Source organism: Carassius auratus, chromosome 50 (genome assembly GCF_003368295.1).
Source record: "Carassius auratus strain Wakin chromosome 50, ASM336829v1, whole genome shotgun sequence".
Lineage (NCBI taxonomy): Eukaryota > Metazoa > Chordata > Actinopteri > Cypriniformes > Cyprinidae > Carassius > Carassius auratus.
Genome location: NC_039292.1, coordinates 782,542 through 805,729, shown reverse-complemented (window position 1 = coordinate 805,729; position 23,188 = coordinate 782,542). Strand labels below are relative to the sequence as shown.

The following is a 23,188-nucleotide window of genomic DNA, read 5'->3' as shown; positions in this document are numbered from 1 at the left end:
AGAACCGGTTCGCGGAAAAGAATCGAACTTCCCATCACTAAATCGAAACCCCAACCTTGCGCTTGCTTGCTTGCTAACGCAAGGTTCTACCAGTTGAGCTACAGGAGCACTATACATATTGATTGCAACTGTACATACAAAATTATGTTGAAATGAATTATGTCTTGTAAAGTATCCTTAATTTTTTTTTTGTTTATGTCTCAAGTGAAAGTAAACAGTGGAGAAAAAAATCAGATGAGTATAATTATAATGGATGCATTGTCTCTTAAAGTGACTGCGCCTAATTTACCATCTGAAGTAATGTTAATCCAAGAAAATGAAAGAAAGAAAATCATTCACTGCTCTTGACTGAATTACTTTGAGGTTTTAACAAGAATTAATCCACAGTCAAACCCACAAATTATTCACACTCTTGACATCATTTTTGATATTATTATTTATTTTTTATTAGTGGGTGCAGGACACTATAGTTCATTTATGTATGTGATTATAGCAAAATAAACTGTGACATATTATACCCCAAAAGAAGACTACCAGTAAACCAAGCTTGGTAATTGGTCAAGAAAGTATAGATAGTTGTGTAAATATTTTTCCACTAGCAGTTTTAGGTTCCATAGCCTTCCTTTCTTTGAAAGTTATCTGACATTATCAAGATGAATTCTGACACAGTTTAACTCGGAGTTCTTGTAATATTTTATTACCATTTTCTAATCAATAGCAAAGCAAATAAACTGATAATGATAATTATTTTTTACTTTAATTTTTACAGTGCAAACGCAGTGCTATTTTACATTTAATTATTCCGTTTCTGTACCTGGACCTACAAACTTGAAAAGAACTTAAACACTGTATAAATAGAACAAAAAAATCAATTGAATGAACATACAAATTAAACAATTTCAAATAAGGCCCACTGGTACGACCTGCACTGGGGCCCCGCTGGCCCCAGCAACGGCCCTGAGTAAAAGACATGGAGAACTACTGCTGCACAATGCTGACCATGATAAGAAATAAGGATGTTCCCTTATCACTCAGTGACTTGTGAGGACAAAGTATAAGATTAAACATTAATACATAATCATCAGTTAGGATAAGGAGTAATGACTACTGAATTTGAAAGAACATGTAAATATATAAAGATCAAATGAAGAGATAAAGCGACAACAGTAAGTATTTGCTCATTGACACACACACACACAGGTGTTTTATTAACTTAAGATAGATTCACTGTCATGTGATCACAGTGACCCAAACTGACTGTTAGGGTTATTTTGTAAAGAAATAGGAAATAGGAACTGGAATCTAGAAATTGGCCCTGTCAATGTTCTCCTGGTGCACCGGCATCAAGCTCTTTTTCTTCAGCATCAGTATGTACTCGGCAAATTCACGAACTGCTCCGTTTCCGGCGGGTCTCTGACACATATATTTGGCTGCGATGAGATCCGCCACGGGTGCGTCAGACGGGACGCCGTTCAGTCCCACCTGAGACAGGATCTCTCTGTCTTCAGACTCTGAACCTGTGAGGGACAATAACACACGCTGCTCACCACAAATTCTGATCATAAAATACTATTATAGAAAATCTTTCTACTTCACAATTTTATTTTTATTTCAATACTTGTTGTTTCGTTGTAATTAACTATGAACTTTACTAGCAAATTCCCACCATCCTGGTATTTTCAATGCTTCTGAAAAAAAGGACCAACCATTATTTTTCAAGTTGTATTTTTATTATTCATTTTTTTACGTTATTATAATTTTATTTTATTCATTTATTTGCCTTTTGAATCAATCCTTAATCCTGGGGGGGGGGTAACTGCTAATGTCATAAGTGGTATTCCAGATGAAAGGTACAAGATGTTTTGGAGTACATGAAAATCTGAAACCTGAAACACAGTAGACAGATCAAGCTTAGACCGGCTTTAGCTGGATTTTTTCATAACATTCTCACCCATGAAGGCCACTTCATCCCACCGCAGCTTCTTCTCTTTCATTAGCCACTGCACCTCAAGCCCATCCAGCTGCTCTCCAAACCTAAGGCCACAGCCGGCGAGCTGGGCGACCTTCTCCAGCAGAGCCCTGGACAGCAGCTCATTCACGCTGGTCATGAGGATCACCTAAACACACACAAGAAAAACAAACATCAGATCAAAACTTTAATATTGCATGCCATTTAAACAGACAATACATTACTCCAGTCAAATTACAAAAATGTAATCCCAGCACTCCGGATGTATGTAAAAATGTCAAGAAGAGAAGGAAACGTTTGTACATTCCCAGAAGGGAGTCAATTGTTTTATGAACAATAATAAAGGAGATAATAAGTCATATTATTATAAAAGACACACCTCTTGACCCTGTGTATTTTGCATGTGTCCTCTGAATGCTCTTTTCACAAAATATAAGGTACTGAATTGAAAATAACTACAGCATTACAAATTTTGTGTGTCTTTGCATCATATATTTGTATTTATTATGTAATGGTAAAATCCTGATTACTGTTCATACTTTGTTTTCAAAATAAAAAATGTGGCATGTTACAGAAAATAAAGGATTTATGAATAAATATAATTGATTGTAAATGGTAACAGGTGTTGCTACTTAATAATAATGAAAAGAAGGAGTTTGACTCATCACAAAAGATAGCAACTATATTATATTAACTGTAGCAGCCCACACAACTGTACCTCTATATTGTCTCTCTGCAGCATCTGTATGCCTGCCACGTCTCGAGCATTGATGGCCACATGGTCCTCGCCTGAAACCGATGTGAATATTTGTCCGTTCGTCAAACAGCCAGACACTTTACACAGAAACAGCCTGACCGCCGCTTTCTCCTCTCGGCCAAAGTAGCCAAACCTGCAGGAAAGGGCAGCATTTCTATCTTCATTGATGCTTTCTGTCTGGCCACAGAGTTTGTCTTAACAGCTCACCTCAGAACTCTCTGCTCAGCGACAGGCCAGTCGATGTCCACATCGATATCAACGCTGTACTCAGGCAGCATTTCATAGTAGGCCATCTTCTTCAACTAACACACAGAGAACAGATCAAAATATCTGACGAGGTTTCACACACAGGTCAGTCTTTAAATTGTAGTTCAGGTAATTCCTCCATTGATGGTTCCTTTAACATCAATGTAATCTTTCCATTCCGTAAATGGTAGTGGAAATTATTTTCAAGAGTGTGTTTATGCATATCTTGACATATGATTTTTGTACTTTATTTCACAAATAATGAAATGCTCAAGGGCACCTCAGTCGTAGTATTGCCGGCTCAAGACTTGAACCTATAACCTTAGGGTTAGGATATGTTTATTTTTACTTTAAATGTGTTAAATATACTTATTATATAGTAATATATATGATATATAATATAAATATACTAATTATTTAAATATACTTTAAATATGTTTCAGAACTCAAAAATCTAGGTACAGGTTTGTCAGCATATTTTCACAATGCCCCACCTGTTTAAGCCCGTTTTCCCAAGCCTTTCTTGTGCTAAAATAGAAAGAGCCGTTTTCGTAGAGTTCTCCAGGCCAATCTTGTCGTCGAGGCCTGCGTGCCACGTCAAGGTTCGGAGACGTCGGATTCTTATCATCTAATTAAAATGAAGAGACATCAGTGAAAGACATGTGAACCTTCAAACGTAGTTCCTGTTAATGTAATGGCTGTTCCTAAACATTACACAGCAACAGGGTTGAGAGCCATAAACATTCAAGATATGATATATAAAAGTGACCTACTTTTGATTTTATGATATGCTTTTAAGTGAAAGATTGTGTGTCATAAACATCAAGCGAAATTAACCCTCAAGTGACCAAGTTACAAAATAAACACATTTTGAGATGTTTTCGTGGTACCTTTCTTATCCACCTCTTCCCAGCGAAACTGGTGTCTGCGAACCACCGAAAACACATAGTCACAGCCCTGTTCAGTGATCATCTGCAGGGCTTCTCTGATGTGATGAGGATGAAGACATGGAGACGTGGCCTGAATATGACAGATGATGTCCACCTCTAAAACACCACCAGAACATAAAGAGCCAAGACATTAAAATTTAGACCTTTACTTTTATTGTCTCACATGTTACTATTTTAAAATGATGAAGAGAATAAAAAAAAATATTTATTTGTAATTGCTTTATATTCTTGTTATCCCTCTTTAAGTTACACATATTTATACTATTTACTTACAAAAACATCTCAACATACGCTGTAAAAACGTTGTGTCTTGTGTCTTTTGTGAATATATATACTAGTGCTGGGCAACGATTACATTTTTGTAATCGTGGTTATCACATTATTGTCTGTGATTAATCGCTTTGTTATGCACAAAACTAATAATGCATTTAGAAGAAGTGTATTGTGCACTTTTTCCATTTAAAAGTAGGCCTACTGCTATATGAACAAAAGTGCAATAACATTTGGATTGCAAACACTTACAGCAGTGTTCTTTTTACATAGCAGCAGTTGTATCTCATAACCTTAATGTAATGAAAAAAAAAAATATATATATATATATATATAATATATAAATATATATATATATATATATATATATATATATATATATATATATATATATATATATATATATATATATATAGCTATTTGTCACTACCAGGAGATTAACGTTTTTATAAAAAATACATTTTATATTTCGTTATAGAAAAACAAGTTACGCTCAGAGTCCAGAGCCCCAATCATAACATTGTAACAGACACCTTCCTATCAGAGACCTGCACGATGGCGGGACATAAAGCAGCAGAGTGCGGCGCAGGACAACACTTGACGGGGTAGAGACTCGAGTGTGTGCGGGATGCGGGAGAATAATTAGGGTGTCCTCACACTAGGCAATTTTAACCGTGCCGGAGCGCGTTTGATGCCCAAAGCCTGGTTTGTTTGACTAGTGTGAGACTAGTGTTTAGCAGTACCTGCATGGCTCGGTTGGAAGAGATATACATCAGTGAGTGTGAACGCTTACCGCGCCGGAGCGCAGATCTTCTGATACGTGCTGCATGATTGTGTGAATATTTCTGAGTGGAATAAGCAATAGATCTTTAAAGCAAATATATAAAGCATATATTGTGAGCATGGGCGTAGGTTTGGTCTCAGCTTTGGTGGGGACACCCCCATACCCCCAAGAATATCACAATACAGAAGTGAATACTTAATTTTATTATATTGTATCCTGATCCCGATTTACCATCCTGTATACTGTCCCTAAAGAGCTAGTATAACTGTATAATCACAAAAATGCACTCTCAAAAAATAGAAATAAAAACCTGAGACTGTGTAATGCTGGACAGCCAAAGGTTTTATTAACATAAATTATTAGGTACATTAGTATTTACACTAACAAAAAATACTCTGCCACAAGGAAAAAAATCTAAATAAATAAAAATAATAACCTTTTTCTATTATAAACACTATTTACCCTCCAGTACACTCACTACTAACATGCATTCAATACATCATGTTTATATTTCAGAGCAATTTAAATATGAAGGGGACCAGGTTTTTAAAACTTTTAACATGCGTTATTTCCTTTAATCACGCTTTAATAATTAATAGTTCATGAAGACCTCACCTGAAGCCCTGAAGGTCCAGCTACTTCTTCCTCAACATGCTCTATGACATCTTCACAAGATGTCTGAGTTTCCTATATGAACTAATGAATAAAATACACACGTTGTATGCATTAAACACATCATGTTTATTTTTCAGAGCCATTTTTAAATATGAAGGGGACATGGTTTTGTGTATTAATGTGTTGAAATTTATGTTAATCTATGTGTTAGTTTGTCTGTATGAGACTAGCAGTAAGCTAGGTCAACATGAGAATAAAATACAGATCATATTCTAACATTTTATCATAGTTGAACTATATAACATTGATTATTATATCAAAAATAAAAAATAGTGCATTAGATTAAACTGGGAAAGGTCATAACACTTGCATATTGTTGTCCTAGATTTACTGCTTCTATTTTTCTCAATTGTAAGTCGCTTTGAATAAAAGTGTCTGCTAAATGAATAAATGTAATTGTAAATCTGTTGTGGTTTGATGCTGTCTTTCCTGTATACAAAATGGGTAATTAATTTCGTAGGCTATCCTATGGCTAGCAAGTTTAACCCTCCTAGTCCTACCAGATAGTGTTATTGGATATTATCAACTAAATAATGATTAATTATATTTTAATAACCATCAGTGTTAACTTTTGCCTTTTTAACATTGCCAACACGTTTTTCCAGCACATGTGCAAAGCAATGTCAGTTCTTCATTAAACTGTGGCTGGTTTCCCTTTTATTTCTCTGCATGTAGGGTAGGCTACACTCACAAATACATTTCATAAACAGAATGTAGAAAACGCAAAATGTCTCAAATCCACCGTTTATGTTGACTGCAAGATTCTAAGTTAAGGCTAATTGACATTCAGTTGCTTGCTAATGTAGCATTCTATCATCCTGGGTAACACATACTATCACCAGTTAATACTATTTTCCTCAGTAGAATCTGCATTTGAAAGCCTGGTCAGTCACTACTGCTAGTTTATTTTTGTGGCTAGCTAGTTATTTTGCCTACTTACACTCTGACTCTGCTTTATGAAAAAGCTTCTTATGTCCCCTTTCTTCTTCTTGGGTGGCATCTACAAAGTACAAAAAGGGGCAAAAAATATTAAAATGTTTTTACTCTGGCCTTTGTATGTGGCAGAGAGACAGCCCTGGTAACGTACCGTCGGCGTCGTCAACATACACACACACACACACAAACACACACCACTCGGCCCGCACGTGTAGCCTTTCAGATACCCCGGCCCGCCAATCAAATTACGGCGTTTCTTGTACTGTCGTCGTCCTGGCGGTTAGAATTGATCCAAATAGCAGTGCAAAGATCCATATAGCTGTTCAAAGGAAAAAATCTTGCTATATATTGATGGTGACAAATTTGTCATCTTAAAATATTGATAGGGACTACCGTGACGTGTGTTACCGGGTGTAACGACTGTGCTGACCTAGAGAGCTTCTATATCTTCATGTAATATCGGAAACCATCTATTTCCAACTTATAAAGTCATGCATATGAGCTCGCTGCATTCTTTTCTGTTAAAAATAACAGCGGACAGCGGTTTGTGAATGTTGATGCTTAGCTTAAATAATTATATATATATATATATATATATATATATATATATATATATATATATATATATATATATATATATATATATATATATATATATATATATATATATATATATATATATATATATATATATATATATATATATATATATTATTTTGTTTGTTTTAGTAAAACTCCATAAATTCATACACACTTCCGCTGGAAAATTATAGCAGGACAAAAAAACAAAAACAAAAAAAACATCACTTCATGGTTTGTAATGTGTATCTAATTTTAGGTTTGTGAGGTATAAAAACGACTCGAGGTGTGTCTCACCGGGTCTCACTCGGATGAACTCCTGGATGGTCTCCAGTGAGCTGGACGAATCTTTGGACACTTCAGGACTGCGCCGATGAACTTTTGCGCCCCAGACTCTTGCGACGCGCTCAATCTCATCATGATCCGTGGAAACCCACACGCTGCCAGACATAACATCACTGATTTGACTTTCTTTCTTTCTTCTTCTTAACCACCTTTTGTTCAATGTATTTTACGTACACAACGACAAAAGAGTAAAATTCTTTTAAAATCTTATTTTAAAATACTACATCAGATTTTATTTAGAATAAGTAAGTTCTTGTCCTTTCATTAACATTCCACTTAATTTTTCTCATACACAAAAGTCAAACAAGCCTATATTATAGCCATTATATTAAAACAAAAAGTTACCTCTCAAAGACTTCTGAATCCAAGGCAGCTCTCAGAACCCAGGCGATGAGAGGAACACCGGCCAGATTCTTGATGTTCTTCAGAGGGATTCCTTTACTGCCACCGCGGGCCAGAATCAGAGCCGCCCGGTGAGGCTTTCGGGCGGACGGGTCACAGACACCTGAGATCACCTCGTCGATCATGTTACTCTCCATCGCCGCGGAAATAACACAAACACTGCTCTTTATACGGACTGGACACTCGTATATGAGAATAAATTATTTAATTGATAAGATTATTAATTTGAGAGATGAAATGCTGAAGTTTAATCAAACAAAGGCTTTACACGGGTCTCTCTGAATCGTAAATAATGTCCTGAAATCTATATTACACTGTGTCTCGTATCACTCTACGATCTCTGATACATTCATCTAAACTCGAGAAAGCAATGACAACGTGTGCTGAATTACAACAGTCACTGAGAGTGAGCAAACAGCTCTTGATAGATGTCCAAAAGCTACTATCCAGATAACGCGCGAGAAAAAAAACTCTCAATAGGAAGAGGAAGAGCACCTGTGTTTTCTGTTTTCTTAGCGAAAACATTACGATAATTAAACAATTCTGGCGTATAATAGAAATGAAAATTCTTGAACTCTGATACGAAATGTACAAATCTTTTAAAAAGCTTGAATATGTGTTTTATGTTTTGTATCGAATTTGACGCGTTAGGCTTTTATGGCTCTGTTACTTCTCCCTAATCGCGTGGCGTCCAGGGGTTGTGTAACATATGAAACATTTAATAAATAAAGTATTATTTAAGATGCTTCTCTGTTAAGGAGATGTGATGCGTGAGATTAAGAAGCAAGCAGAAGCAAAAACTGAATTTGAACTTGCTTTTAGGATGAAAAAAATATATTAAATAAAACAAAACACCCAATAATGCAATAACAGTGAATCAAATACAGTAATATAAAAATACTATTGTAAACGAAGTTGCTTCAGTCCAGTAAGTGTTCATCTTGAAATATTACTGATGTTATCATTACATTTTCTTTACAAGAATACTTCTGGAATTACAATAAATAGGTATAAACTCGTAGGCCTATAAAAAAAGTATAAACTATCAATCAGATGAAAGAATATTGACCATTTTGATAATTTAGAGGGCTTAGAAATTAATTGTATCTTGTATATGTATATGTATAGGTATAAATATCAACACCTTTAGTACAAATACCACTAAAAACGCTACTAAAATGCATCCTTTAGGGGCAAATAAGGTATAAATGTATACCTATTGAAAGGACATTGTCCCAGTGACTGTATTAAACAAAAGAAGGAAAGAGTGTTTGATATTATATATTATAATTTACAGTATTTTACACTCACTCACCACAAGAGAGCAGCAGTGTAACACGATTATCTAATTTTACATGAAATTGAATTTTTGGCTGGCATGTTCAAAACATCTACAAATTCCCCTAAAAGATGCATGCACAGATAATAATAGAAATGTTTAATGATGAATCTCATCATAGATTTTTGCTCAATTTTTGTCCATTGTATAAATCTATTCCATTCTATAAATCTTCAATTAAAGGAAGGGTTTGAGATTTGTGCTATTGCAGACAGAAAAGACAGTCTTTTGGATTGGTCAGAGGCCATCTTCAGAGAACTTCAGGAATTATCAGGTTTTTTGTTGTTATCCATTGGACTCTATTAAAACAAGTGTTTGCTGTCCATTCCCTCTCCCTCTCCCTCTCCAAAACCTTCTGTTGAAAAAACAAATCAGCTCTTTAGATAGCAGTGAGCAATTTATTTAGAGAAAACTTATTTAGAGCAATCTGTCCACAGAACATTTGATTTCTGTGCCCCAGACCTATGAAAAGCAATGTATTAGCTGCCAAGACAAGAGAATCAGTGGCTTTTAAGAAGTATGTGAATCTCCTTAGGGCTACAGATTTAGGCCCAATCCCAATTCCACCCCTAGCCCTTCCCCTTCACAGGAAGTATAGGGGTGTCTCCATTCTCTTTTGGTTGGAGGGGTTGGGGTAGGGGAAGGGCCAGACAGTCCTTCAAATGAAGATCCCAAAACATATTTCCATGTCTGATCAGGGCGATAACCACCATGGACATTGATGGGGGCTAGTCCACCCAAAAATTTGAAATCACTAAACCCTTTTCTCAAATACTGCCAATTTGAAAAAGAGAGAGAAAGAGAGAGAGAGAGAGAGAGGTGGAAGTTGTGTGTATGTTCGTTTCTCTTTTTTAGAGTGAGTTTACTGAAAAAACCCAATTTTATCCTCTCGTTGCTGGAAAATATAATGTAGTGATTCGGTATTTAAACTGTATTAAATAAAAGTCGTGGGGCAGCGATGACTTTATTTTCTCCTGGTTGTATCAGCTGCTAGATTTCCGATATGTGGGTGTGTGAGCTTGTTTATGTGGTTAATGAGGACACAAATTTGTATAATGACATTGTTATGACACAGGTATTACAATGAGGAGGTGATTTATGAGGACATTTTCAGTGTCCCCGTAATTCAAAAGGCTTATAAATCATTCAGAATGAGTTTTTTTTTAAATCCAAAAATGCATAAATTTTCCTGTGAGGGTTATGTGTAGGTGTAGGGTTGGGGTAGGGCAATAGAAAATACAGTTTGTACAGAATAAAAACCATTACGCCTATGGAGGCCTAAGTGTTTTCTGTTTTCTTAGCGGAAACTTTACGATAGTGAAATAATTCTGGCGTATAAAAGTAGTGGACATTTTTAAAACTTTAATACAAAAGCTTGAATATGTGTTTTATGTTTTGTATAGAATATGAAACGTCAGGCTTTTATGGCTCATTTTTCTCCCTAATCGCGTGGCGTCCAGGGGTTGTGGGAGGTATGAAAAATTAAATAAATAAATTATTATTATTTAAGATGTTTTGCTCTGTTTAGGAGATGTGATTTGTGAGATTAAGAAGCAGACCGAAGCAAAAACTGAATTTGAACTTGCTTTTAGGATGAAAAAAATATATAAAAAAATAAATAAAAAAAATAATGCAATAACAGTGAATCAAATACAGTAATATAAACATACTACTAAGTTGCTTCAATCCAGTAAGTGTTCATCTTGAAATATTACTGATGCTATTCTTAACTTTACTTTACAAGAATACTTCTGGAATTACAATAAAAATAGGTCCTTTTAATAATTTAGAGGGCTTAGAATATAACTGTACCTTTTCAAAAGGTACTACTATGTAGCGTATAAGTAGGAACATCAACACTTTTAATACAAAAATATCACTAAAAAAGCCACTAAAATCCATCCTTTATTGGCAAAAAAGGTATAAATGTATCCCTTTGCTGGCATGTTCAATCAGCAGGAAATAGGAACTGGAATCTAGAAACTGGGCCTGTCAAAGTCCTCTGCAAATGTACGAACTGCTCCGTTTCCGGCGGGTCTCTGACACATATATTTGGCCGCGATGAGATCCGCCACGAGTGCATCAGACGGGACACCGTTCAGTCCCACCTGAGACAGGATCTCTCTGTCAAACCACCCGATTCGAACGTTATCACTCGATTGAATGGGGCGTTATCAGCGGTTATCAGCCCATAGCTATGGGCCAGGAGGGGCCTCCTGTGCCTACTAGTAGGCTCAGAAGGCCGTGATCATCCATCCAAATGGTTGATCACCCACAAATATACAAGAGAAGACTCCAGATCCAATCCCAGAATTCCTGCTCACCGGTAATCGGAAGTCTACTGGACGAATGCGGGAACGTTGCGATATTTCCTGCTTAATATTTTCAGGTAAGACTATTAAAATTATAAAACTGAGCCTTTAAACTGTAATTGAAAACAATACATACACTCGTATTGCGTGTCATGATTGTTGACATGAGATAACCGTATTGCGATGTGTCTGCAAACGTTATCGCTAGATCATATTACGTTATTAGCGTGTTGTTATGTTAACGTTGGATGCTTTATGTGAGCATTAACGTTGCTAATATGAGTGTGTATTTACGTCTGAAGCTAATGGGGGAATTTAGTTTCTAGTTAAACTGTCAAAATGACTTTTTACTCTCTTACAGGCTTATTGCATATTGTGTATGCTCGATAACTCCTCACTGAAGCCAGATCATAGGAATAATATAACCCATATCGACTTGAGAGAAATATTAAACACAAGACGTATTTTACGACTGTTTGGAAACCTTGGGATCTTGACTAGAGTGTAAAATAAAGTTCTGTGGGTTTGGATCTATCTATCTATCTATCTGTCTGTCTGTCTGTCTGTCTGTCTGTCTCTCTCTTTCTCTCTATACTAGCTAGCTAGCTGTGTATATATTTATATAATTTATCTATCTATCTATCTATCTATCTATATATATATATATATATATATATATATATATATATATATATATATATATATATATTTAGCTGTCTGTCTATCTGTCTGTCTCTCTCTTTCTCTCTCACTCTCTCTAAAGCTTGCTAGCTGTGTATATATTTATATAATTGATCTATCTATCTATCTATCTATCTATCTATATATATATACATGAAGCGTCATGAAACAGATTTTCATGATAGTATTTGGGAAGTACTTCACTCACACAAATTGCATTCATCAGTTTAAGAATGCTGAGTGTATTGAAAATAATCATCAGGGCATCTACTTTACACGTTATCTTGTTTTTACAGAGTTGTTACAGATAAATGGTTTTCACAACCCAAGTACTGATTGTCGTTGTATGAATTTACTTTAAAAGGAGATGCTGACTAATGCGTTAAGTTTTCTGTGCATCTATTTTTTCTTCAGGCACAATGAATGATATTAAGGGCAGGTGCGCCACATTGGGGGAAGATGCAAAGCAGAAATACATTCAAGAGGCAGCAGCACTGAGGGCACATGGGCAGGCACAGGACACTAAACCCTGAGGTGAGGGATGCCCAAATTACAATGCACTTAAAGAAGCTGAAGTTAGATGTTTGGAAACAGGATTCATTTGCTAAGCATTAGTGGTATTCTTAAAGTATTAGATGGAAGGATGATCAACAGCAATTGTGGTGTGTGCAGAACATTGTGTTAGACAACTGGATTGTTTATCTCTAGTTTTTATCATAATTTCAAATGAGTTCGTTACAAAAAAATATTCCAGCTGATTTTTGTTTACAAGGCTATCAACATCAAATATTCTCACATTGAAGAAATTGTCAAAGACTCATACCACCATATCAAACTTGAAGCAGCTGAAGAAAAAAGTGGTCATGAGATTTGTTAAATTAAAATGTAGTTACCCCTCTGTTTCAGGTTTGATTTACATCCATTTCTGAAACGAAAAACCCAGAGTTTTCCTAAAGATCTGAGATGAATTGATGTGCAATACCCACATATTCCTTTGGCAACAGTTAAAAATGAACAAGCTGCCTTTGAGATGTTGCTTTAAATATAGTGATGAGTATGATTTAAACTAACTGGCTTGACTTTCAAAATATTTGTGTTTTTTCTTTGGTAGATGGAGGCAATTTGTGCTGTGTCTGCTGCGTCCATTTTTATGATAAGAAGAAGAATGCAAGAAAGAAGTGGCATTCATGGTCTCAGTGCACAGTGTGCCAATCATGGTCACACACAGCATGTGGCTTTAAAAAGAACATGTGCGTTCACTGCCAGGGTCAAGACACCATGCTAACACCCTGAAGATGTATCTTGTTACTTGTTTGAGTTGTTTTTACTGTGTTGACGGCCCCCAACCCATCCATACAAACACACACACACAATACATACATATGCTGCAAATTTATTGTAATGACCACACTTCACACGTAAGAAGAAAATTGTGATCTTTTTGTTATTTTCATTCACCCCATTTTTATTTATTATTGTTGTTTGTTGGCACCATCAATGTGTTCTCCTTTATACAGGACTTATGTGGGGACCAATAAAGTTATATTGTACTGAATTGAGTCTACATGTTTTTATATATATATATATATATATATATATATATATATATATATATATATACACCTGTTTCATCATTGGTTCAGTAGGGCTGGGTTTTAGCAAGGACCTCACCTTAATATTCACAACAGTGGGTCAGAGTATGATTTCATGTTATGATTAGATGCTTCACATAACTTTATATTTTTCACAGTTTTGCTGTCAGTAGGAGATGCTTGGCAAAAAAATATATTGAAAAGATGGTTACTGGTACTTGTAGAAACTTTGGTATACAGCTGAACACTACAATTTATTTTAAATTTAAATGGTTTCTATGGCATTGCTTACTTCCACTCTGAAGTATTTTCTTCAGAATTACTGTTACGCTTTTATTTTAATGATAAACATTTAAGAGAAAATGTGAAGGGTATCATTTTATCTGTGTTAAGGATATCAATTGTTTCTCCTTGGATTCAGATAAATAAAGTTTATTGTCAGTTTATGTGAGGGAGGACTGGTGTGTTCCACTTTTGTTTGCAGTTGTCTGCCATGGGTAGACTACATTTAATTCAAAGTGCTGTCGTTCAATTATATATATATATATATATATATATATATATATATATATATATATATAATTAATTATACATTTTAAATCTGATTAGTTTATCTGGTTTGCAAATTAGGGTTGTAAAATTATATATTTACTGAACATATAAAATATCTAGTATAGCCAAAGTATTAATTACATTGCATCTAGATGAATGCAAAGAAATTAATTGACATGCTTTCAAACATGCTTTTTAAATGACACATGAGTTTTGGTAACATGGACAGAGAAAACATTTAATGATCTTCTGCTCAGAAACCTTGTAAAAACTTTAACTTTTACCAGCCATTACCAGCATTCTTAAAATTATCTTTTTTTTATGTTCAACATAAGAAAGCAACTCATACAGGTTTGGAATGACATGAGGTTGAGTAAATGATGACAGAATTTTCATTTTTGGGTGAACCATCCCATAATTAGATTTGCCACATGGGAACCAAACAGAAATGCAAAATGAGTCTCTCTCTGTGTGTGTGTGTGTGTGTGTGTGTGTGCGGACAGGGTATTTGTCATGTTGTGGGTTCATAAATCTGTTTACAAAGTCAGAAACAAACAAACAAGCAAATAGCTTCTTTTTATATAGGCTATGGCTATTGAGCCTTCAAATAGCTCTCTGAAACTACACCCGAGATGGCTTGTGCATGTGAAATGAGAAAATTAAAACTTTGTTGTAGAGCTAAACCACATACATTGTTAGAAAGGTCTTGACCCAGAGAGTAACATATGTAAGTATGAAGATTCTACATGGCTCCTGTTTTGAAATACTGACCTTTGAAACATCACCTTGGTGCATATTTGAAGGCTTATAATAAAGCAATAAAAAGGGCTACACACATGGGACTAACTGTTATAGAGAGCTCTTGTCCTCATTTATGATGTAAATATAGTCAACAGCTCTGGATATTGTCAAATCGGGTTAAAAGTAATTTGAACCCATTTAAAATTTAGACATTTAAAATCTGTTTACATAGATATGTTTACAATCCGCCTAAACTCCACACTGTACTCTCAACTCACTATTTGCAATATCCAATTCTAAGAAATACACGATTTTTTTTAAAAACTACAATTCCCTATAGCTACTCAGTGCAGCTTGATACAAATCAAGCACTGCAGTTGTAGTATCTGGTTTGCGAATTAGGGTTGGAAATTAGGGTTGTAAAAAGATATATCTACTGAATATATCAAATATCTAGTACAACCAATCTATTAATTACGCTGCATCTAGATGATTTACGTTAAGAAAATCTGAATATATTTGTTTATTTAAGACTTTTTAGCCGAAATGTAGAACGCGCAAACCCCGCCCACAACACAATGCACTTCCGTAACCTTCTGCTACCAAAAATGTATTTCTCTGAATCGAAGGAGAAATGTGCAAAAGTTATATTAACATATCTTATTGTTGAGTTATCTGTTTGTTGTTGTTTTTTCGTGGACAAATGTTGAATTCATCATTTTAAAAAAAGTGTCTTGTGAATAAAATACTTTTGGACGGAAGTACGTTATGCAAGCCACGTGGTTTCAGCGATAGCAACGTAACAACCATGGCAACGAACAACGAACAAACTAAATGTAATATACATTCAATGAAAGAAGAAAGTGAAAATAAAACGAAAACAGCCAATGGGAAGAAGAGAAAAAATGTGTTAAATTACATAGGCTTGGATCTGGAGAATTTCAAGCCAATAACAGTTATGTAGGAACCTACTGAATGTGGCACACTGTCACATACGGATTTTGACTGTAAATTAATTGTATGTTATTTAGTAAATTACTTTTCATTGACTTTAAATGTGCTGTGAATAAGTGCAGAGCACCATGGCTGAAAACATGGCTGTAAATCGTAGAGTCAATACACCTCTATGTTCCCTTTTATTTTATGTTTTTACAAACTCATAGTTGCTTCAGAGGATTCAAGATCCAATAATTTATTTTCATTTCAACTCAGTCGAAGGGGATTTTGATGGTGAGCTCACAAAAAACAAAACACCTCCCACACATTTGTACATTACAGTAAATAACATATTACATTATGGTAAACACAATTTTTTTTTTTAGATTAGATTAGATTCAACTTTATTGTCATTATGCAGAGTACAGTACAGAGCTAATGAAATGCAGTTAGCATCTAACCAGAAGTGCAAGAATATAGTGTTTTATATACATAAAAGTGCTGAGTAAGTAAAGCTATGATATACAGAATGTACAGTGGAGTTGCTATATACAATATTGATCAGAGTATATACAGAATATAAATATGAATGCAATGTAGGGATTGTATGTACATTATGAACAGAGCAATGAAGGATTATATAAACATTATGAAGAGCAGGAACGTGAGAACAGTGGTAATAAATGCAGTTGGATGAGTGTGCAAAAATATTGTTGAACAATGTATTCTATGCAAAATAACAGTAGTGCAATATTTTTTATATAAATATTTTACTGTGCTTGTACAGTAACAATTATAGACAGTTTATTTTTTAATTTTGTACTCATACAGACAGACTAGTGGTGTATATGTATGCTTAAATACAGTGCCTAAGCTTTAAAATAGATCAGACCTAGTAAAACAACATGTCTGCACAAGTAACGCAGTAAAGTAATTATATTATATAATATTATAATACCTTGAATGAGAGCAGCTTACTGCAGTCCTAAATATTTAAGGAAAACATAGATTTATGAGAGGAATAGTGATCTTTTTTCACAAGTTTAATTAATATTTCATGGACTCGATTGAAATTCTGCAACAATGATTAACCTCGAGGCTTTGAGCTGTCAAGATGTGATAGCAGGTATTCCTCTACATCCTTTTCATTAACAAACACGCGGGTTCCGTGTAATGGATCAACTGCACTTGTCCCAGAGCTTTGATTCCTCACAAGGCCAAAGTTGGCATCCAATGTGACAATCATATCTCCATCCGCCTGGAAAACAAACACTTACAGTAACACTGGTTTTGTACCCGCACCAGGTTTATACATTTATACTATTACTATTCTATTACAATACTAACACAAATTAACTTTTAAGTTTGATATTAATTCAGATTTTATTTCTATGCCATTAATTTAATCAAACAAGAACCACGCTGGAATTATAACCAACCTTTGGACATGCTGGGCATATGGTGCCATCATTTAATTGTGGGCAAATATCAACCAAACTTCTTTGTCGGAAGTGGTGATGCCTAAAATGGGATATGGGGTGTTGCGAAAAACCCTCAACAGAAACCTGACACTCCAGTGACAGAGAAACAGAAAGCTCTAGCAGAGGGATGGAGAAGGCTGTCTAATCAGAGCCCATATCTTAGCAGAGTACAGGTTTCTGGTTCACACGCACACATGTTGACTGTAACGGTGCAGAACCGTCCTGCCAAATATAAAAGAGGAAAATAACATAAAAACATAACCTAGTAGTACTATAGAGACTACCATATCAGTATAAATTAAATTAAATGTATGCATTTAGCAGACGCTTTTATCCAAAGCGACTTACGGTGGATTCAGGCTATACATTTTTACCTATCATGATAGTATATAAACTATAACTATCATGACTTTTTTTTTTTTATTGCATCACAAATTTGATTAATTCCTTAAAGGAAATCATTACTCCACATGTAATAGGATTGAATTCCTTAACCTGTCAATAAAATTAAATACATTAAGATTTTGTATCAGGTAAAATGACAAACCTGTGCTGACAATGATCTTCATGTCCTTTGTGTAAACAGCATGGGTGCCATGGGCTTCAGGTAAATATAGGAATAACCCCAGGGAGGATGGCTCATAGTAAACACTCTGTAAGAAAGATGGATAGCTCTAATGTTTTTAAAACAACAAACTTGTGACACTAACAGTTGATACTGCATAGTGCCAAAACAATTTGAAGTATCTAATGAATCTGTTGACATTACTGTGAGTTTGCTGTCTGTATGCAAGTATAGCAATAGCAATGTAAGACTGTATGCTATTGTTCTTACATTCCACTTTTCAGGAAGATGCAGTAAATTTCTGTGAATCCTCTTCAGGCAAACCTCACAGAACACTGCAGTGGAGCTGCACTCAATGCACCTATAATCAGCATGTTCTCAGCAGACAGCACACTGGGTAGTGATCTGTGCTGAACATTCAAACGTCACCTTAAGCATCTCATCCTTGACTGCATCCCAGGCATGAAGCTCTCTCTTCTTTGCCTTACTGTATGCGCTCTCAGAACAGCTTGGTGTCGCATCATCAGGTTCAGCAGGTTGAGATGTAATAGAAGCGTCTGAAGGGTGGCTCTGTTTGTAGCTGGGCTGAGGAAGACCTTGACTGAGGTAAGAAAACTTGCAGGGCCCACCATAGACCTCCTCACCAACTTAATTTTAACGTTCCTGAAACGTGTGCTCATCTTAAGTGCTTTTCCCATATCTGAAATCAAAATATTTGACAATTATTACATAAAGCAAAGTGCAACCCGTACCGTACTTCTTATCACAGCCTAAAAGACAGAAACACATGAGTGAAAATGGGATGCAGTCAGATGAGGGATATTTGGTGCGATAGTTAGATAGATCCAGCTAGCTAGATAACTAGATATATAGATTGCAAGATAGATAGATAGATAGATAGATAGATAAATAGACATCGAGCTAGATCTATATCTAAAGATAGATTATATAAATAGATAGATACACACCTAGCTAGCTATATAGATAAACTGCTCAAAAAAATAAAGGGAACACTTGTGGGTTATATTGTGTTGTTAAGTATTCCCTTTATATTTTTGAGAAGGTATATAGATAGAAAGACAGATCCAAAGCTTCCTGATATAGGATCAAATCCAGCCAAACTTTGTTCGAACCCACAGAACTTTATTTTACACTCTAGTCAAGATGCCAAGGTTTCCAAACAGCCTTAAAATACGTCTTGTGTTTAATATTTCTCTCAAGTCGATATGGGTTACATTAGTCCTATGATCTGGCTTCAGTGAGGAGTTATCGAGCATACACAATATGCAATAAGCCTGTAAGAGTGTAAAAGTTTTTAAATGTTTACAGTTTAACTTTGCGTTTAACTAGAAACTAAATTCTCCCGTTAGCTTCAGAAGTAAATACAGCAACGTTAATGCTCACATAAAGCATGCAACGTTAACGTAACGACATGCTAATAACGTAATATGGCCTAACGTTAGCGATAACGTTTCACTATATGGTTATCTCATGTCAACAATCATGACACGCAATACGAGTGTATGTATTGTTTTCCATTACAGTTTAAATGCTCAGTTTTATAATTTTAATAGTCTTACCTGAAAATATTAAGCAGGAAATATCGCAACGTTCCCGCATTCGTCCAGTAGACTTCCGATTACCGGTGAGCAGGAATTCTGGGATTGGATCTGGAGTCTTCTCTTGTATATTTGTGGGTGATCAACCATTTGGATGGATGATCACGGCCTTCTGAGCCTACTAGTAGGCACAGGAGGCCCCTCCTGGCCCATTTCTATGGGCTGATAACTGCTGATAACGCCCCATTCAATCGAGTGATAACGTTCGAATCGGGTGGTCAAACTCAGAACCTGTGATCATCTGCAGGGCTTCTCTGATGTGATGAGGATGAAGACATGGAGACGTGGCCTGAATATGACAGACGATGTCCACCTCTAAAACACCACCAGAACATAAAGAGCCAAGACATTAAAATTTAGACCTTTCTGGGCCCTTACTGTTATTTTCTCAGATGTTACTATTTTAAAATGATGAAGAGAACTGAAAAAAAAGATATATTTGTAATTTCTTTATTCTTGTTCTCCCTCTTTAATTTAGACATATTTATACTATTTATTAACAAAAACATCTCAACATACGCTGTAAAAACGTTTGTGTCTTTTGTGAATATATATATATATATATACTAGTGCTGGGCAACGATTACATTTTTGTAATCGTGGTTAAACGCATTATTGTCTGCGATTAATCGCAATTACATTAGTGCAAAACATTTGTTTTGCAAACACTTACAGCAGTGTTCTTTTTACATAGCAGCATTTATAACTTTATAACATTAATGTAATAAAATAAATATATATAAAAAGCTATTTGTCACTACCAGGACATTAACATTTTTATTAAAAAATATTTTATATTTCGTTATAGAAAAACAAGTTATGCTCAGAGTCCAAAACTCGATCATAACATTATAACAGAAACCTTCCTATTAGAGACCTGCACGATCACGAGACATATCAACAAAAAAACATCAACAAAAGATGTTGATCCAGGAACATGTCTTGGCCAAATCACGGCGACCAGATATATATATGCTATACTATCTCACTGTCTTTCTTTAGAATTTAATTGCCATTTCTTAGTAATTATTTGTGAAATTTACTAGCAATTCCTTGGTGAAATTTTTCAGTGTACTTTTTAACTTCTTAAAATATTTACAGTTATATATATTTCGATGGACAATTACAAATCTAAGAGTATTTTAAAAACGTTTTTTTTTTTTTTTTTTTTTTTACTCAAGAATGTTATTTAATTTCTGTTCAACTGACAAACAGTATATGGTTTTGTCTGTGTTAGGAAAATAATATGTATTATCATACATGCCACAATTTTTTAGATTTAAAATAATAAAATATTATTATGTGTTTTCAAAATATATATTTATTTCTTTTTACAATTATTATAGGCTAATAGTATTTATTATTATACATTTCCCACCACATGGGTTTTCTTTTTTCATCAAAAGTTAAGTTTTATCTGCTGAGAAAGTTATTGTAAGGTAAAAAAAGTATATATCTATTTCTTTGTTTTAGTAAAACTCCTTAAATTCATACACACTTCAGCTAGAAAATTATAGCAGGACAAAACAAAAATTCAAACCACTTCATGGTTTGTAATGTGAATCTAATTTTAGGTTTGTGAGGTATAAAAACGACTCGAGGTGTGTCTCACCGGGTCTCACTCGGATGAACTCCTGGATGGTCTCCAGTGAACTGGACGAATCTTTGGACACTTCAGGACTGCGCCGATGAACTTTTGCGCCCCAGACTCTTGCGACGCGCTCGATCTCATCATGATCCGTGGAAACCCACACACTGCCAAACATAACATCACTGATTTGACTTTCTTTCTTTCTTTCTTTCTTTCTTTCTTTCTTTCTTTCTTCTTAACCACCTTTTGTTCTATGTATTTTACGTACACAACGACAAAAGAGTAAAATTCTTATTTTAAAATACTACATCAGATTTTATTTAGAATAAGTAAGTTCTTGTCCTTTCATTAACATTCCACTTATTTTTTCTCATACACAAAAGTCAAACAAGCCTATATTATAGCCATTATATTAAAACAAAAAGTTACCTCTCAAAGACTTCTGAATCCAAGGCAGCTCTCAGAACCCAGGCGATGAGAGGAACACCGGCCAGATTCTTGATGTTCTTCAGAGGGATTCCTTTACTGCCACCGCGGGCCAGAATCAGAGCCGCCCGGTGAGGCTTTCGGGCGGACGGGTCACAGACACCTGAGATCACCTCGTCGATCATGTTACTCTCCATCGCCACGGAAATAACACAAACACTGCTCTTTATACGGACTGGACACTCGTATATGAGAATAAATTCCTTAATTGATAAGATTATTAATTTGAGAGATGAAATGCTGAAGTTTAATCAAACAAAGGCTTTACACGGGTCTCTCTGAATCGTAAATAATGTCCTGAAATCTATATTACACTGTGTCTCGTATCACTCTACGATCTCTGATACATTCATCTAAACTCGAGAAACGCAATGACAACGTGTGCTGAATTACAACAGTCACTGAGAGTGAGCAAACAGCTCTTGATAGATGTCCAAAAGCTACTATCCAGATAACGCGAGAGAAAAAAACTCTCAATAGGAAGAGGAAGAGCACCTGTGTTTTCTGTTTATTACGATAATTAAACAATTCTGGCGTATAGTAGAAATGAAAATTCTTGAACTCTGATACGAAATGTAAAAATCTTTTAAAAAGCTTGAAAATGTGTTTTATGTTTTGTATCGAATTTGACGCGTTAGGCTTTTATGGCTCTGTTACTTCTCCCTAATCGCGTGGCGTCCAGGGGTTGTGTAACATATGAAACATTTAATAAATAAAGTATTATTTAAGATGCTTCTCTGTTAAGGAGATGTGATGCGTGAGATTAAGAAGCAGGCTGAAACAAAAACTGAATTTGAACTTGCTTTTAGGAGGGAAAAATAAAATTAAATATAACAAAACACCCAATAATGCAATAACAGTGAATCAAATACAGTAATATAAAAATACTATTGTAAACGAAGTTGCTTCAGTCCAGTAAGTGTTCATCTTGAAATATTACTGATGTTATCATTACATTTTCTTTACAAGAATACTTCTGGAATTACAATAAATAGGTATAAACTCGTAGGCCTATAAAAAAAGTATAAACTATCAATCAGATGAAAGAATATTGACCATTTTGATAATTTAGAGGGCTTAGAAATTCATTGTATCTTGTTTATGTATATGTATAGGTATGAATATCAACACCTTTAGTACAAATACCACTAAAAACGCTACTAAAATGCATCCTTTAGGGGCAAATAAGGTATAAATGTATACCTATTGAAAGGACATTGTCCCAGTGACTGTATTAAACAAAAGAAGGAAAGAGTGTTTGATATTATATATTATAATTTACAGTATTTTACACTTACTCACCACAAGAGAGCAGCAGTGTAACATGATTATCTAATTTTACATGAAATTGAATTTTTGGCTGGCATGTTCAAAACATCT

The 23,188-nt window shown here is 35.0% G+C and overlaps 1 protein-coding gene and 2 long non-coding RNA genes across 6 annotated transcripts; 1 reads left to right on the top strand and 2 right to left on the bottom strand.

Moving 5' to 3' along the window:
- Positions 1-833: 833 nt before the first annotated feature.
- LOC113066554 (N-acylneuraminate cytidylyltransferase B-like) lies at positions 834-22,203 on the bottom strand. 2 transcript variants are annotated; one of them, XM_026238444.1, is made up of 9 exons: positions 21,752-22,203; positions 21,344-21,486; positions 19,973-20,046; positions 3,863-3,944; positions 3,467-3,600; positions 2,934-3,028; positions 2,688-2,859; positions 1,952-2,117; positions 835-1,517 (listed from the first exon to the last, which is right to left on the bottom strand). In XM_026238444.1, exons 1-9 carry the CDS (start codon positions 21,943-21,945, stop codon positions 1,303-1,305), a joined length of 1,275 nt encoding a protein of 424 aa, XP_026094229.1. In that variant the 5' UTR covers positions 21,946-22,203; the 3' UTR covers positions 835-1,302. The 2 variants fall into 2 exon arrangements, with proteins under 2 accessions (XP_026094230.1, XP_026094229.1); XM_026238445.1 differs by lacking the exons at positions 19,973-20,046; positions 21,344-21,486; positions 21,752-22,203 and adding exons at positions 7,464-7,606; positions 7,857-8,319 and having other exon boundaries at positions 834-1,517; positions 3,863-4,018.
- LOC113066557 (uncharacterized) lies at positions 11,577-13,800 on the top strand. Its single transcript, XR_003279185.1, has 3 exons — positions 11,577-11,641; positions 12,660-12,779; positions 13,357-13,800. It is a non-coding gene; the product is annotated as an uncharacterized LOC113066557 (long non-coding RNA).
- Positions 16,764-19,757, bottom strand: LOC113066558 (uncharacterized). Of its 3 annotated transcripts, XR_003279187.1 has the most exons (6): positions 19,693-19,757; positions 18,383-18,812; positions 18,095-18,200; positions 17,506-17,769; positions 17,159-17,324; positions 16,764-17,051 (listed from the first exon to the last, which is right to left on the bottom strand). It is a non-coding gene; the product is annotated as an uncharacterized LOC113066558 (long non-coding RNA). The 3 variants fall into 3 exon arrangements; XR_003279186.1 differs by having other exon boundaries at positions 16,764-17,324; XR_003279188.1 differs by having other exon boundaries at positions 16,764-17,324; positions 18,542-18,812.
- Positions 22,204-23,188: the final 985 nt, after the last annotated feature.